The following is an 18690-nucleotide window of genomic DNA, read 5'->3' on the forward strand; positions in this document are numbered from 1 at the left end:
GACCCCAGGATCCATTCTAAGTCCCATTCTCTAAGCCTCTCACAGGATCATCTCACTGCTTTAAATTACATTGCTAATTCTTTTGACTCCCCATACTTATACATACTTAGTATGTATAAAAAGAATTCTTGTTCTCCAAGAATCTTATTCTTTAACTAGGCTCTCTTATCTCATTTTTTGACACCACTGTCTACCCAACTGCTCAGTTCTCAAACCTAGGAGTTCTTCAAGGCCCAGCCTCTCATTCAATTCATTACTAAATACTCTCAGTTTTGGGGCGTCTGGCTGGTGCCAACTGACAGAGCATGCAACTTTTAATCTCTGGGTGGTAAGTTTGAGCCCCACATCAAGTGTAGAGATTGCTTAAAAATAAAATCCAAAATTTAAAAAATTTAAAGAAATACTTTGTTTTATTCTCTGAACACATCCTATGTTTGTCTATTTCTCCTTATCTTTATCACTGTTGCTCTTGCTGAAGCCACGGTCATCTTTTTCTCTGAACTAGCTTCCTAATTGCTTGATCTTCCAGAGAGTCCATTCTCTATACAGCAGTCGAGTGATCCTTTTACACATTGGTAATGAGATAATTTTACTCACTGTCCCATTAAACCTTTCAAAGGTTTTCTACTGGAATAAAAAAACCCCACATTTCTTTCCATGGTCTGCAAGTAGTAAATTGAAAAGAAAGTAAGATCCAAGGAAAAATGTTGAGTGGAGTTGTAGAGCAAAAGCTATTTAATTCATGGTTTTATCAGTTGGAGTTGTTTATGAAATTCAGACTTCTATAAATATATGATTGAATGAAAATGACTCTATGGTGGTTATTCAGCGACGGGTCACTATAAATTCTTGAAATATTTCAGAATCCTCAAACACTAGTTTTGGTGTTAAATACTTTATTGTGTTTTAATATTTTAAAATTGGCAATCATTTATTACTGTATTTGTTATTCTTCTTAGCCATAAAAACCTTAATTCCTGGCCCTTCCAGATAATAGTTTAACTGTACTAACTTCTTGGACAAGGGTGTTGTAAAACTTGTGTATTATCTACCCTTCAGTATTGCCTGATACTATTGAAAATCTCCATCATCTCAGCAAAGAGAAGATGAATGTTTCTCACCTGTGGAACACTCTATCTAACTTGAATAGTAACTTGAAAAAAAAGGAATTCGTAGATGCACTGAAATTAGCAACAGTGGATGGTAAGTATTCTAAATATTACAATTACAAGATATATAAGAATATGGGTCTGTTTTCTATCCGTCTTTATTTTTCCTTGTATCTTGCATTTGGTTGATATGCCAGTTTATACACTTAGGAAATATAAAGAAACCTCACTGTTTTGTTGTCCAACAGAAAAATGTTAATATCTAATTTATTATTACTCTAAATTGATCAAATATGCATTTATTACCTTCAAGTTGTGTAACATGTTACTGGAAAATGGTATAGCCCAATGAACACAGAAGGGATTGGTAGGAAATGTTAAGAGATGTATTCTAGGTTTTTATTAACACTACTTCAGATATCCATACTGTAAAAAGACCTCATGGTGGCGACCACCTCTAAGCAAGTAAAAAGAAAGATTCAAACAAAACAAAAAATTTAATGTTTTTTATTTATTTTTGAGAGACAGAGACAGCACAAGCAGGGGAGGGTCAGAGAGAGAGGGAGACACAGAATCCGAAGCAGACTCCAGGCTCTGAGCTACCTGACAGCACAGAGTCCAATGTGGGGCTTGAACCCACGAGATCATGACCTGAGCTGAAGCCGGACGCTCAACCAACTGAGCCACCCAGGCACCCCTTAAAATTTTTTTTAACATTTATTTATTTTTGAGAGAGAGAGAGAGAGACAGAGAGACAGAGACAGAACATGAGTGGAGAAGGGGCAGAGAGAGAGGGAGACACAGAGTCTGAAGCAGCTCCAGGCTCTGAGCTTTCAGCACAGAACCCGATGTGGGGCTTGAACCCGCAAGCCATGAGATCATGACCTGATGGTGAAGTTGGACACTTAATCAACTGAGCCACCCAGGTGCCCCTACAGTTTTTCAAACAAGACTATCATTTACTGCTGATATTCTGCATGTGAGAGAGAGGTGGTATATGACCACAGGTGAACATTTCCACTCCGTATTTTTCATAACTTGAGGTTACAAATGTACTATTATACTCTTTTATGTAAAATATTTATGCAAAACGAGCCTAGTAACAAGAGCATGCTGTCTATGGTCTTTGTCAAAGGACTGTCTTGCCCTGTGAGGATTCCCTGTCCCTTTTTCTCCATTATGCTCCTGTTTAAGTGAGGCTGGTAATTTTGAACTGTAAGTGTGTTGGTTGTTTTGTTTATGAGTATATTTGAGATGAGGAGGGTCAATGAAAATAGGATACTACCTGATAATAGTGATTTTTTTTCCCTCTCTTTTATTGAGAAGCTTTAGTCTCTTTATAGAGTAAGTGGAAATTGAAGTCAACATACACCGGAGAAAGCATTATAGGGCATTTATTTTAGTCAGACCAATAAGGTATTATTTTATGAGCTATAAAAATAACTCTTCCATCTATTAAATTACTTATTATGATAATAAAAAAACATAGACAGTATCCTATTCATTTTTGTATACGTACAAAGCAAAAACACAGTATGTAAAATAGGGGTTATTCTACTATCTAAATCCAAATATGTGCATGATATTAAAAAACTATATGTGTACCCCATTTGTCATACCATTTCTTCTTTTAACATACCTTAAATACAAAGTTATTTAATTCTCATTTTAATGCAGTAGTTTGCAAACTTTGGAACCTTGTTATTTTTGGTTTGGTATTTATATTTGGTGCTGATAAAGCAGTAGAATCCTTTTCTTCTGAATATAATCATACAGAGTATCTCAATACATAACTCATAAAAGTTGAGTTTCTCTGACTAAAGTGGGGGAAATGACCACATGAACTGCTTAAGTATCTCAACAGACCCTTAGAAACAGGAGAAAGAACTTTAAACATTACTGACCTAGGATGTTCTTTTTTGACCATGGTGCATGTTAAAAAGGAAAAGGTGGGGGGGTGCGGGGTACTAAGGTAGCTCAGTCTGTTACGCCTCTTGATTTCAGCTCAGGTTATGATGTCATGGTTGTGGAGTCAAGCCCTGTGTTGGGCTCTGCGCTGACAGCATGGAGCCTGCTTGGATTCTCTCTCTGCCCCTCCTCCCCTCTCTCAAAATATATAAACTTTAAAAATGTTTTTTTTTTTAATTTTTTTAATGTTTTATTTATTTTTGAGACAGAGAGAGACAGAGCATGAGAGGGGGAGGGGCAGAGAGAGAAGGAGACACAGAACTGGAAGCAGGCTCCAGGCTCCAAGCTGTCAGCACAGAGCCTGACGCAGGGCTCGAACCCACGAGCGTGAGATCTGACCTGAGCCGAAGTCAGAGGCTTAACCGACTGAGCCACCCAGGCGGCCCTAAAAATGTTTTTCTTGCAGAAGATGATGAAGTACAAATAGAAGAATTTGGGCAAGTGGTAAAGGAAATTCATGATGCCTCCAGGTTGAAAGGTAACTGCTATATTATTTGTGTTAAATTTACTTGTATTGAATGGATGTCCTTGTGGGTTTTTTTTTTAATAATTTCTAGTTCTGCTAATTTCTGGTTACCATGTTGGCATTGATCTGTTTTAAAGCAGGCAAACTTGGTATTTGATTAAAAGTTGGCAGTGTCTATGATGAAAGAAAAAGGCCTTTTTCTAGAATGGGGCCTATGTAAAGCTGTTTAAATCTTTTTGTTTGTTTGTTTTGTTTTGTTTTACTTCTAGACTTTATGTAAAGCCAGCTACTGGCTTTATACTTTTTCAAATATGAATATTTTCTGTATCATTTTAAGCCTCAGACTTAGGACTCTACCCTGTATAATAAAGGCTTCTATATTATAGAATTTCTCAGAAATCTTCTACTACTTCATTTGGTAGACATTCCTCATGTTCATTTCTTTGGATTTTGTTAACATACAAGAGTGACCATGTGCATTTTGGTAGCATGAGTATTTTCTACTACTTGACTTCCGTTTTTGCTTAAAAGTTAAAATCCTAGAACTAAAACCAATGAAGATCATATTCATGGAGTTTGTGTACTTTTCTATTTGGAAAATAAGTTTAAAACTTAATATCACTGGTAATTTATTTGAATAACCATTCAGAATAACAACATAGGTAGATATTTAGGGAAACAGATGCAGAATCATTTCTGGATGTAAAGAAGTACATAGATACTTTTCAGATTTTTAATAGCCACTCTGCCCTGATATAAAATTTCTAACATTATTGTTTCTCTTTTAGGTTAAGAAAAGTATTTAATAATTCCCTGTTAACATATAAATATGTTACCTGGGCCACATAACATAATTAACATCACTATAGTATAGTGAAATAGATTAGCTATAGGAAACAATGCATACAGGTAGAAAAGAACATGGGCTATGGAGTCTGATACACCGTGCTTTGTGGTTTTTTGACTTACCTGCTGGGTAGTCTCTGTAAGTCATTCTGGTATCCTCAATCTTTAAAACAAGGAAGCTAATCACATTTCTCATAGAGTTGTCAGGATCAACTGCAAAAACACATGTAAAGCACATAACCTAACTATTAGGCACATATAATATGCTTGGTAAATGGTAGTTAATTTTGAAATCAGAGAACAGAGTTCAGAAAGACTGGTATTCAGGACAGGTAGTTTTTAATGTGGAGGAAGGAAAAAACAATTGAAATTAAACCATTGAAAAAGGAGACCCAGTGTAGTTTAGGTACCTGAATCTGGGAGTTGGTCATAATGATTACGGGGGTGGCTGTGGAATCTGTCAGCCAGTGCAATAGAAGGCCAATAATTACAGAGAAGAGTTAGGAAGGGCCATCCTAGAGGAAAAGTGTTAACATAGCAGGCCTGAAACTGCTCTCTTTACAAAAGCCTGCTTGCAAGGTTGACTGTCATGTGAGAACTTGGCTTTCAGAATATTCCCTTCATTACTAACTAATAAGGCTGGTTCACTGTGCCTGGACTATTTGTTGATGAACTTGGAGAGGCTGAGAAAATAGGCAAATGGTAAATAAAGTTCTATGCTTTTCTTCAACATACACATAGTTTTAAGGGATTATGGTCGGTGTCTGATCTTGTAGTTGAAAATGTTAGAGGTGGGGCAGGCAATTCTAGGCAATGATGAGGCTTAAAGATAGCCATTGGTTTGGATGACTTTGGAAAGGAAATGAAGACTTTTTGGAGTTGAGAGGTCAAAGTCATTCTTATTGTCATCAAATGATAATGGGAAATGGGGCTGAAGAGAGGATTATGAGCAAGGTGACCAAGATCTTCAAAATGGTGAAAGAGTGATCAGAAAGCCAACAGATGATGGTGTCAGGAGGGTAGTGTAGGTCAATGACAGGCCTGAACCTTAGGGGAGTAATAAGTTTGATTTAAGGTAGAACTAAAAAACCAGACAGCTGAAACTTAGGAGTGTTTCTCTGCTTTCTGGTCCTATGTGGAGCTTGGTAGATGAGCAGACTCCACATAAGGTGTGTCTCTGCAAGGAAACCATATTTTTAAGAACACCAAGCTTTAGTTAAAATAAAGAAGCAGAGCTGATAAAGGTTTTTAGGTGTTGGCAAAGCTCAGATTGCCATTTGCAGTTGCCTCCCTGTAATGATAGGGGGACAGAAAGTGAAGCAGGATCTAAGGTACTAAGAGGCTGTGATTACTATTTGCAGCTAGCTACTGATGACTTAATAATAATAATAATAATAATAGTAAATTTATTGCTATTAATATGTTTATTTAGTGTTTGCTATAAAGCTAATATTGTTTTAAGTATTTTTCATACATCATATATTTAATCTACATATTAACCGTGTGAGGTAGATAGTATTATTATCTTATTTTAAATATAAGACTACTGAATTTGATAGAGGAGTTAAATAGTAATAATTTGCTCAGGGTCACATAGTTTCAGGTCACAAATCCTGGAGCCAGGATTTGAATGTCCTTAACACTGCCTCCTTTGAAAGGGCTGGAAATGAAGCAAAATTCCAGCTGCCAGGGTACAACTGAATCTCGGTAGAATTGAAAAGAAAATGTGAATGAGCCTTTGTGATACTTGTTTACCTATTTTCCATTTCTCATGATTCTGAAATCTATTTCACTTCAACCAGGGTGAGTTAATTTTGTTTGCTACCATTAGAGCTCCATTTTAAAATAACACCTTGTGTAACTGCAATGAAAAACTCAGCCACAGGAATCATTTTGATTGTGCCAATTTTATATTAGCAACAAAGTAACATGGCAGACCAAGCATGTTGTGTTGCTGGACTTTAGAGTTTCCTGAGGGCCGGATTCTTCACTGAGATTTCTTATTCTTCAATTCAAGATGTGATCATAAACCATGGACTACACTGACAGAAGTCTTTAGTGATGGCTAAAGTGTTGTTCTTTAAATCAGAGGTTAGTTCAATTACTGAATCACTTTTTTTATGTTTCTAGAATTAAAAGACATTGTCTTAGTTCTTGATGGGCTTGAAGGTGACATGATACCTGGGAAGAACTTGGAGAGCTTTCTAGGAAATATTGGGATTAAGTCACCTGAAGAAGAGGCAGAGAAAATTCTTCAATCAGATCTTGTTTCTGGTAAGCATTTAAATATTACTATCCTTTTTTTGTTTTGTTTTGTTTTGGGTAGAAGCAGCTGAAGAAAGCATGCAAGGTTTTTGTTCAAGTGAGTGGGCTTCTTTGTTGAGCTAATATCTTTAGGTATTTGCTTGTATTGCTGTAAATGTCCTTGAAGAGGAGCCTTTCTTTTACGTTCCTCTTTTACAGTTAAAAACATTTTTTTAAATGCTTTTCACTTATTTTTGAGACAGAGAGAGACAGTGTGATCAGGGAAGGGTCAGAGAGAAAGGGAGACACAAAATCTGAAGCAGGCTCCAGGCTCTGAGAAGTCAGAACAGGGCCCGACACAGGGCTCGAACCCACAAACTGTGAGATCATGACCTGAGCCGAAGCCAGATGCTTAACCAACTGAGCCACCCAGGCGTCTCACTCCTTTTTTACAGTTAATGAGAATACTCCTAGCAAGCAGGCAGACGTTTTGTGGGGAGTGGGCTCACTGGTATCCACTTCCTTTAGATAGATCTTGACTTAGTGCAAAATGAGTAGTTTGGAAATTCCAGTTCTGTGAATAGAAAACCTAGCTTTGCCACTTTGTACCAAGTACAGTTATTGGACTAAAAACTTTTCTTAGTAGGTTAGTTCCCTTACAGGTAGAATCAGAACTAGTATGTCTACAATCTTGTAAGGTTAAGTGCAAGGCACAGTGGGTGAAAATGAATCCCAAGTATCTTGTATATAAAGTGAAATTGTATGCAGACTTTGACTTTCATATCAGCTTTTTAATATTATGTTTTCCAGGGATTCTTATCTGTTGCCTCTCTCTTTCTTTCAGATGACAACATGGTGAATATTAAAGACTGTATGAAGGCATTGACGGACACCCCAAAATTTTCCAATTTTGTTGGTAAGAGCTTCATGGTAAAAGTGTTGAATGGCAAACAACGCAGGACTCATTCAGAGGTTATGTAGCCAAACACTATATTTGGTGCTTAGATCTTCTTTGTATTATCTGTGCCAAATGTTTGTTTCGTATATATTTGAATACTTCCAGTTATGGCAGACTTTACTATATACTTTTTTCAGTTAAGAATTTGTATTTGGAGTCGCCTGGGTGGCTCAGTTGGTTAAGCATCGACTTCAACCTAGGTCATGATCTTGCCCTTACGAGTTCGAGCCCCACATCGGGCTCTGTGCTGATAGCTCAGAGCCGGGAGCCTATTTCAGATTCTATTTCTCCCTCTCTCTCTGCCCCTTCCCAACTCTCACTCTGTCCCTCTCTCAAAAATAAATAAACGTTAAAAAATTAAAAAAAAAATAATTTGTATTTGAATGGAAAAGATTGGGAAAATCACAAGGTGGTGATGTTTTCCAATAGCTAAAGTAAGAAAAGTTGATTATATAATAATGGCAATTTTGAAACTGTTATAAAAAAATTTAGTGACCAGAAATGTAAGAGATATAAAGCGTAACGCTCGTGTAATGTTACCTTCTGGAAATATCCCTGCTAAAGTATGGTAAATATCCTTTTAGCCTTTTTTATTTGAATCTATGAATATTTGTATGTTCAGAAATTATATTTAAAAATTAGGGGCAATTTTGGCTAAGGTTATGATTTTGAGCCCCGCATTGAGCTCTTTGCAGTCAGCACAGAGCCCACTTCAGATCCTCTGTTTTCCTCTCTCTCTGCCCCTGCTTATTCTCTCTCTTATATAAATAAATAAAATTACCATGTCCATAATATTCCATGACTTGTTTTTTTAAAATTACCAGTGTATCTTAGATATTGTTTCATGTTCCATTAAATCATTAATTACCTCATTCTTTTTAAAGACTGCATAATATTCCATTTTGGTGATGTATTATAATTTTATCCACAATACTTTTGATGATACATAGGTTATTGCCAATTTTTCACCATTCAAACATTTTGATGAGGATTATTATATGTATATATGGCACAAAGTTTTCCTGGGGGATAAATTCCTCAGAAGTCACCCTGCTAGACCAAAATATATGTAGATATGAGATGTTAACAACTACTGCTTAATTATCCTCTGAAAGGGTTGTAAAAATTCACACTTTTATCAGTAATGGATATTATTTATTGAACATTCTGGTGGTAAAAGAATTTTATTATTCTTTTAATATGCATATCTGTAATGACTAGTGATATAAAACATTTTTCATATGATTGTTGAATGTACTTCGATTATATTTTAACTGGATTGTCTTTTTCATATAAATTTATAAATAGCTCTTTATACATAAGGGACATTAATGTTCTGTCTCATCTATTGGCATTTTTTTCTAGTTTATTATTCATCTTTAACTTTGATTTTAGTGGCTTGCTTTTTGCCATCTTCTGTCTTATGTTGTCAGTTTTGGTAATTTTTATTTTCCTAGGAAATTTATTTTATTCAGGTGTTTTTGGGGAATATTAGTACAATCCTATTCAGTGATGATTCTTTTGATTTTTTATTGTATCTGGTTATTTTCTCATTCTTAAATTTGTATATAATATTTGTGTGTGTGTGTATGTGTGTATATACATATATATATCTTTTTCCATATTTACTAGCAGTCCTTTTAATTATCTCTCTTTTTAAAGCTCTAACTCTTCGGTTTATCTTTAGTGTCTCTATTTATTGTTTACAAATTCTCCTTTTATCTTTACAAAGTCCTCTCTATTGTTCCCTTATGCCTATTTCATAGTTTTTCTAAGTTGTTTAAATTATTAACTTACATTTTTTTTTTCTTACTGAGAAATGTTTGACTGTCAATTTTCATTTCAGTAAGGCTTTGGTTTATCTAACAGTCTTTGTTTATTATTATTGTTATTTTCTAAATATTTTCAGTTGTTTGATTTTCTCTTTGTTGTAAGAGTTGCTTAAGAGAAAACTTTAAAGCAATTATTTGAAAAATTTTAAAACGATTTGAATTTCATTATTGTCCTATTTTTGTTGTTTATTTTTATTTAAAAAAATTGTTATGCTTTTTATTTATTTTTGAGAGACAGAGAGAGACAGTGCGAGCAGGGGAGGGTCAGAGAGAGAGGGGAATGGAAGGTATTTTTTATTGAAATGGTGAGCTCATTGATAGAATAACTAGAGAAACTTTGGCATACTTTTTTGTTCATAAAGGAATAACCCACGCAGAACCCAGACTTTAAACAAAATAATTTTAAGAATAAAGGTAAGGGGCTATAGAAAACTTTAGTAGAAAATGGATTGCTGTAGCTTTTTAAATGGCCACATGTGGGTAGCGGCTGTCATTTTGCACAGTGGAAAACTTGAAGAGTCCAGTTTTACTGTTATGTTCCAAAAATTTAGATCCATGGGCTGAATTACATGTTGCATGTATATTCTCTGTGTTTATAGCATTAAATAACATCATCAGTACATTGGATCGTATGGAAGAAAGTGATCAGTCTGACAAGGACAACTATGCAGAGGTACTTGGAAACACCAATAGAAGTGATTTCATTGATGACAGTCTTCAAGAAGTGCTGGATAATTCCTTGCTTGACAGTGAGTTGATTGAACAAATAACTAGCAACATGTAATAAAAATTTCTCCTAAAATTTTATCCAAGGTTTTAAAATATTTTACCCAATACTAATTAAATATTAATACTTAGTTCCTAAATAGTACTGTAAGTGTATTGAAATGCAATTTACTACAGACCAGATTTAGAGATATATCTTATATTCTATATCCACAGAGATTTAGTTATTACAGTATCAAATTCCTGGATGATCTCCTGTACTGGATTGTAAAGTTGGTCTCAAAGTGTTTATATATATTGTTGTATGGCTTTAAAATATTTCTTTCTAGAGTAATTTCACTTCAAAGTTAATCCCTTTCCCTTTATGAATTTTAAAGAGGTTTTAATCATTTTCTAGCTTTTTTTTTTAGGTGAAAGGCCCTTTGAAAAATACAAGTTATTGTTGAATAATTACAACGTTTGTCTATATAACACTATGTATAAGTGTTGAGCTGCTATTTGCTTTATTTACAAAAAATTTCCTGACCCATTCATATTCTTATCTGGGATACACCCAGATAGATTTTATCCATACTTGGAAAGCCATTTCCTGCCTTTAAATTTAGCTTCAGCTAAAAAATAAGATCAGATCTGCCTCTCAGGGAACAACTGGCAATGTGGCAAAGACAGTTTAGATTGTCAAAACTGGATCTAGTGAGTAGACATGGGGTGTGCTATGAACCACCCAGTAATGTATAGGACAGCACTCCCCCAAATAATTACCTGGCCCCAAATGTAATTTTACTGAAGTTGAGAAATCCTGTTTTAGAATTATCTTGTAAAATTGCCAAACCTATATTTTGGAAGTGGTTTTTAATAGATGTTTTTTTTTTTTAAATTCTACTTAGAACAAATTTTAAAAAATAATGTAAATATAATGTATCTTTATTCTAACCTCCTTTGTTTCAAGGTAATACCTGCACTCATTGTGAGTTGTTCTCAACTGCCCTCTAACTGTAATATGGTCCATCTATGCAAACGGACATACCTTAGGTCTATCACTTGTCCCTCAAATAGATCTCTGTATCAATTTGCATTTTTGTAGAAAGTGTATGGGATGAAGAGGATAACTGCACGTTGTCCTAGGAAGAGCTCCAGGATTAGATGGATGGGCGGGCAAACAGAACTAGAGAAGGACTATTCAGACTAATAATGAAACATTTTATTGAACATATGAGCCTGGAGATTAAGCCGCCCTCTTAGGGAGAAAGGAAGCATTTGTAACATTAGACTCTCAGCCACATTTAAGGAGCTTAGTGGAGGTTGACAAATCCGTGGAGTCTAAGAGGTAAGAGGAAGATGAGTAGAGAATGTTATGCTGGAAGCTAGTGGTAGATTTTGAGAAGAAGGGAATGGTCAATGATAAATGTTAGTGAGACATGAAGTATATAATCTGTCCATTGGTTTTCTTCCAAACTGGGTAAAATCAGGATGCTGTTCCTTATGGCATAATCTCTCTATTTAAATTTGCAGATTTTAGGAAAGAGTCTTTGTCTTCAAATCTGAAACTACCAGCAGCAGATGGTAAGGACTTTATATATGGATACAAGAAAGCATTCCCTATGAAAGAGCTACTTTTTAGGATCATTGCCAGGTGCCAATGGATTCCTAGTCCTTTTTTCCCACTCCAGCCAGAGTAATATGATGGTGTTATGTCCCCCTATTTACAACTCTTTAGACATTTTCCATTGTTGTTAAAGATCAAAATCCTGCATGTCCTAGCTCTCTAGCATGATTTTGCACCACCACCCTTGCTTTCTGTATTTTCAAGCACATTGGCTCTCTTTCATTTCCTTAGATACTTTCTTTTCTTCTAACTACAAAGCTTTTGCATATTTTGTTCCCTGGAATATTTTCCTCTGAAACTCTGCCTGGTTAATGTTTACTCATCTTTCAAATGAATGACAGGGTACCCGGGTGGCTCAGTTGGTTAAGCGTCTAACTTTGCTCAGGTCATGATCTTGCATTTTGTGAGTTCGAGCCCCACATCGGGCTCTTGTACTGACAGATCAGAGCCTGGAGCCTGCTTCAAATTTTGTGTCTCCCTCTCTCTCAGCCCCTCCCCTGCTTGTGGTCTGTCTCTCTCTCTGTCTTTCTCAAAAATAAAATTAGAAAAAAACATTAAAAAAAATTTTTAAACATTCAAATGAATGTCAGTTTCCTCTAGGGAGCCTATCATTATCTGCTGGGCTGGGTCAGCTTCTTTTCTGATATGCTTTCATTAAACCATGTCTTTTTCATAGCATTTGTTTCATATTATAAATGCCCATTCATATTTTTTAAATGATACTAGAAATTCTCAGTATATTTTACCTTATATAGTAACAAAATAGGGGCACCTGGATGGTTCAGTTGGTAGAGCATGCACCTCTTGATCTCAGGGTCATAAGTTCAAGCCCTACATTGGACATAGAGCTTACTTAAAAAAAATACCAAAAATATTAGAGAACTTTAAATTATCTTAATTCATTAAAGTAATTCATTAAGAAATTGATTTTTGCCATTCTGACATGTGTAAGGTGATATTTCATGCTGGTTTTGATTTGCATTTCCCTGAGATTCATGACGTTTAACATATTTTCATGTGTCTGTTGGCCATCTGTATATCTTCTTCAGAAAAATGTCTATTTATGTCCTCTGCCCATGTTAAAATCTGATTGTTTTCTAGTTCATATTTTTGATTATTTGATTAATGATTCTTTTTCTACATGCCTGGAAGCTTCACTGGGCCAAGAGTCATGTCTCCATTTTGCTCCAGACCCTAGCATTTTTTTCCAGATCCTAGCACAATCTTGGCTTTCAGAAGCCTCTTAATAATAGCTAATTTACATAGTTAGTATTATATAATATTTACTTTGCTAGGCATTGTTTCAAATCCTTTATGTTATTAACTTATATAATTGAATATTTATGGACTGGAAGAATGACAATAAATCTGTCTTATCACATTAGCCTCTTCTCTCATCACTTCTGCATTTGTATTTATTCTGTAGCCATATTACTTATTATAATTTAAATTGGTTCCACATCTTTGCATGTGTTGTTTCCTTTCTGTACATTCCCTGTCAAACAAATTCACATTCTTTCCCCAAACTCCGCTCAAACATCACTCCTCAACCCATACAACTTTCCAGAGTTGCAGGGTAGGTGAACTGTCTCAGTGCTTTCATATATTGTACTTATTTTTCTCATAGTACTAACTATATAATGACAAACTCAGTCCCTGTCTCCAAGGAATTTACAGAAAACTCTTTGATGAAAGGGCTGAAATTTCCATTGTTGGTCTTAGCAGCTATAAAATAAATGTTAGTAGAATGAGTATAGGTCTAAAATGGTATTATGGTATTCTTTCCAAGTGAAGGTTTAGTATAATCATTGGTAAAATGCAGTGATTTTCACACTATGGAAACATACATGACAACTTCATTTTAGGGTTGAGAGAGACATGGAGTGAGAAATAGTATCGACAAAAAACTGAAACATCCAGTAACGATCATGTCATATTTTAAATTGGTGTGGTATCAACAGGACTGCATTTTGTTGTAGGGGTTGTGCCTTGCACAAAGGATGCCTGGTTGAGAGAGTCCAGGGAGAGACTGAAACACACTCCACATTCCACTGTGCTCTCCAGGCTGGGACCAGCAGTGCTAGATGGCAGCTACCTAGAGGAAGGTGTTTCTCTTTGTAATTGATGCATAGAGAGGGCTGCCTTTCTCTAGTTCACACAAGAACACAATATCGACTGGTAGTGGCCCTGGGGATCAAGAGCTTTAATCTCAAATTTTAGAATTTTTTTTGGTTTACTTTATCAGTTGATGGGAAAACGTTAGATCTACATGTACAGGATGTTACTATTATTTAAGAAAGGGTTACAGCTTATTCACTATTTAATGAATGAATGGATTCAGATAACCCATCATATTCTCTTCAACACATGAATTTCTGGTTTTATTTTTTTCTTTTCTTAAATGTTTATTTGAGAGAGAGAGAGAGAGAGAGAGAGAGAGAGAGAGAGAGGGAGAGAATAAACAAGTCAAGGAGGGACAGAGAGAGGGAGACACAGAATCTGAAGCAGGCTCCAGGCTCTGATCTATCAGTGCAGAGCCTGATGCAGGGCTTGAACCCAGGAACCATGAAATCATGACCTGACCTGAAGTTGGATGCTTAACTGACTGAGACACTCAGGCACCTCTAATTTTTTTGGTTTTAAATGCTGCTTGAAATAAATGTGTTGTTGGTTACAAGTAGAAAATATTTTGCTTTTTTTCTGCAGAGATTTTAGTTAAATACATATACTTAAATTGAAAGTTCAACTATAATGGACTCTGTACAAATTATTTTGTATTTTTAAAAATAACAGTATTATATATATATATATATATATATATATATATATATATTTATCTTTGTAGAGATTAAAGAAGTGGCTCATATCTTGACAAGTGTTGATAATGGCAAGATTGGTATACATAACTTGGAGCATGCCCTGAAAAGTTTGAATGCTAATTTAACTGAAGAGGACATCAGTGAAGCCCTTAAATGTTGTGACATCAGTGGTGAGCATTTTTTGGGGAGGGGGGTTGAGATTCTTCTCATTTTGCCATGTTTATAGGAACCAGTCTTAGAGCATTTTATATGGAGGTAAATAAAGGCACTTAGATTGATGCAGATTAGAGCCAAAAACTGCTAATTTAAATATTTATTGACCATATCTATTTGTTCATACTCATCTGGGTACTCCATATGCTTGTTTAGATAATTACCATTCACTTCTTATAAGCATGGGTGGGAAAATACCATTATGTAATAAAACAAAGACATGACACCAGCAGCTTCATTTTGATCTACAGTCTTTCTTCAGAGGAGATCCGCTTTCACCTTTTATTTTGCTTGTCCCATTCTGTTTTTTAACCAAAGGAAATATCCAAAGTTTCATTACATTTTAGAAGAACAATTATTTAGTTTTGGTCATTGTTTCCAAGTGGACGTATATTTATCTTTGTTTTCCATCTTTGACTTCATGTAATATGTACTTGATCTCCTTTCCTATTTACATTCACTCAAGTATCAAATCATGTGGGAATACTTCTAAAAACTGGTGAGTTTTACTGGTTTTAGGCAGCTTTTTATTTGGAGTTTATCTTAACCAGCTTGTTTTTTCTATGGGAATCCTATGCGTCTTAGGTGTAGGAGTACCTCCCCAGTACTGTTTGGTTATTGCTTTGCCAGGTACCCTAGATTATTATTGACCTCATCCATTTTTATGCTTTGACGGGGTTTTTCATATCGCGAGAATGGTATAAATTTAGACTCTAAGCCCACATGAGATGCAGGAGATTTTTCACAGGTGATCTTTTTTCCCACTGCCTCTCAAAATTAGGAAGATTTCCATCTCCTTGGCGTTTACCTGGGCCAGTGAATATAATCTTTTAATCTCCCTTTCACTGGATTGAAATTCTCTAAGCATCCCAGTTTCATTTGGTGTCTAAATTCAAACTCTCCATGTAGCAGTACTCAAGTTTTCTTTCATGAATATGCATGAGCATTTAAATCAAGCACCTTGCCACTTTTGGATCTGATGTATATCCCCAGAAAGCTGTAGGCTTAGTACTTACTTGGTTTTCCCCTCTGGATCTCTGTGCCCACTTAACGTTTTATCATTTCCTTTTCATATAAGTTGGTCATGCATTTATAAAGTATTTCATACAACATCTTTAGGAATTTGTAGTATAATGGTTTCTTTGCTACCCAGCTTGCCATTTTGTTAATGTAGTTAAAGCCCTATATTTTCTGCTATGGATACATTACTGCATTTTATTTCGTGTGTGTGTGTGTGTGTGTGTGTGTGTGTGTGTGTATAGTTAACATCATCATCTCTGGCCTTAGACTGCCTTAGTTCAAGTATAGCCTCCAGCACTTTCTGGCTCTTGTGACCTAGACAGGTTATTTAAGTTCTCTTTGCCTTCATCTTTTAAAGATGGGCATATCAAGCATACCCATGTTATAAAACTCTTGTGCAGATTTTAGTTAATAAATGTAAAGCCTCATAAATGGATACTTAGCATATATAAGGAACTCAGAAGTTATTTTAAGTTCTTTTTATTGAGTATGAAGTCAAAAAAATGAACTATTAATATCATTAGCTGTTCAATGGGTGGTTCAGGAAAGTATGAAAATTATATTGAAATAGTTTCAGTCATTTGAGGAAGAAACTAGGGTAGAATGGAATTTTTGGTATTGTAAATCAGAGCCTTTATTTATGTACCAATTGGGTATCAGGGTTTTAATGACAACATGCTTGATTTTGATTTTTCCAGAAAATAATGAGGTGAATTTAAAAGATTTCTTTAAAAGTATTAAGGAAAGTCCACATTTCAAAGAGTCCATAGGTAAGTGAATACTTCCATTTCAAAGAAGTAACTATAAAATAAAGATAATTAAATCACATTTAAAAAAATCACTGAATGGATTTCACATGTTTAATTTGTAGTCTCTACAGTTTCAAAAAGGATTCCAAGCAGCTTATGCGATATAAATAATATGAGAATATAAAAAACAAGTGAGGAAAACAGGGGAAAATTATAAAGGAAGGAAAAGAAATAAAACAGTTGAAGGAGTTATACAGTAAATACATTTGCTGTTAATACAAAGCTCTTACTCAAGCGAGATAAGTTCTTCTTCATACAAGGGGTTCTGGATCTATGAATTAAGTCAGGTGTGGAAATTGGGTTGATGGGCTACTACCCTCCGTTGTATTGTCTCAAGTCAGGCCTCTGGAGTTTTCAGGTTTACCCAACTGGACTGCCTATTGATTTCACTTATAGAAATCTTAACTTCAACTAACTAGTTTCTCTAAATCCTTGTGCTATTAATCCCTGTATCATTCTTACTACCATATCAACTCTGTTGCCTAAGCACGTCATTTTGCCCCTACTGTAGAAAGACAATTGCTTGGTCTTTGTCCCCAAAGTTCCTCTCGTCCTCCTTGAAATTAGGAAAATCATTTCAACCCCAGCATCTTTCCCTAAACCCCCATGTCTACAGAGAACACCTACCAAAAAACTCGCCACAGATGCAGACACCCCTGTCAACAAAGCATTGGTGAAACAAATGTCTCTTTTTTCTCTCCACATCTTAATATCTCTAAAATTAGAACACCTTTATAACCAATGGCATTATTTATCAGATGTACATTTTTACCAAGATATAAATCACATACCATAAAATCTTATCCTTTTAAAGGGCTCAGTTCTGTGGTTTCTGGTATATTCACTAAGTTGGGCAGCCATCACACTCTAATTCTGGGGCATTTTCATCACCTCAAAAAGAAACCCTGTGCCCTTTAGTGGTTATTTCCCTACTCTCCCCAGCCACTGACATCCACTAGGCTGCTTTCTATCTGTGTTGATTTGCCTGTTTTGAACATTTCATGTAACTGGAATCATATAAAATGTGGCTTTTTGTGTCTGACTTCTTTCATTTAGCATACTGTTTTTAAGGTTCATCTGTATTATAATATACACAAGTACTTCATTCCTTTTTGTGGTAGAATAATATTCTGTGGTTATATCATATTTTCTTCAGTATATTTATCAGTTCATAGACATTTGGGTTGCTTCTGGTTTTTGGCCACTAAGAATAATGCTGCTATAAACGTGTGTGTACATTTTTTTGAGTACAGGTTTTTGTGTGGATGTATTTTCATTTCTCTTGGGTACCTACTTTGGAACGGAATTGCTGGGTCTCATGGTAACTTTATGTTCAACTTGAGGAACTGCTGGAGTGTTTTCCAAAGCAGCTGCCCCATTTTACATTCCCCCCAGCAATGTGCATTTCTCTATATCCTTCTCAACATTGTCTTTTTTATTGAATAAGCCTAGTCTAACAAGTATATCACCATGGTTTTGATTTGAATTTCCCTCAAGGCTAATGACATTGAACATCTTTACATGTGTTTACTGGCCATTTGTATATGTTTTTTGGAGATATGTATCCTGTGCTTATTTTATTTTATTTTATTTTTTTATTTAATTTAAAAATTTTATTTTTATTTTTTTTACTTTATAAAGTTTCATATTTTTTTAACATATGCAATTATTTTCCATCATTTACAATACAGTAGTTGCAATGACACTCAAAACAGAAAAGCAAAGTAAAAAATCAAAACACCAACTTCTGTTTCATGTAATTAGACATACAGAAATTAGAAGGTTAAGTAACAACTAGTTAATCACCTAATTTCAGAGCTATTTGAAGTGGCAATCGTTATATAGCAGCTTATCTATGATACATTCAAGATAAATGATACAATATATTACTTGTTCATAGGCTACAACACAGCCTGCTTAATACCTTTCCTTGAATTCCACCTCTATACTACAAGATGCTTGAGGTCCATGCAAAAAAGTAGCTACCTTTTATGTAGGAAATGGATGATTAAGTCTTTGGTGTTGTAAAAGCAACTTCATTTAAACATAACCACCCCCACCACCAAAAAAAAGA

At 35.1% G+C, this 18690-nt stretch overlaps 1 protein-coding gene across 1 annotated transcript in view; it reads left to right on the forward strand.

Annotated features, from left to right (window-relative positions):
* EFCAB13 (EF-hand calcium binding domain 13) overlaps window positions 1–18690 on the forward strand; it is a 125225-nt gene that overhangs the window by 68953 nt on the left and 37582 nt on the right. The window contains exons 16-23 of the mRNA XM_029927959.1: window positions 1060–1203; window positions 3484–3555; window positions 6520–6663; window positions 7478–7549; window positions 10023–10172; window positions 11662–11712; window positions 14601–14744; window positions 16506–16577. Of these exons, the coding sequence (XP_029783819.1) occupies window positions 1060–1203; window positions 3484–3555; window positions 6520–6663; window positions 7478–7549; window positions 10023–10172; window positions 11662–11712; window positions 14601–14744; window positions 16506–16577 (849 nt within the window). The remainder of the gene's footprint in view (window positions 1–1059; window positions 1204–3483; window positions 3556–6519; window positions 6664–7477; window positions 7550–10022; window positions 10173–11661; window positions 11713–14600; window positions 14745–16505; window positions 16578–18690) is intronic.

The sequence above is a fragment of the Suricata suricatta genome, chromosome 17, assembly GCF_006229205.1.
Source record: "Suricata suricatta isolate VVHF042 chromosome 17, meerkat_22Aug2017_6uvM2_HiC, whole genome shotgun sequence".
NCBI classification, from domain to species: Eukaryota; Metazoa; Chordata; class Mammalia; order Carnivora; family Herpestidae; genus Suricata; species Suricata suricatta.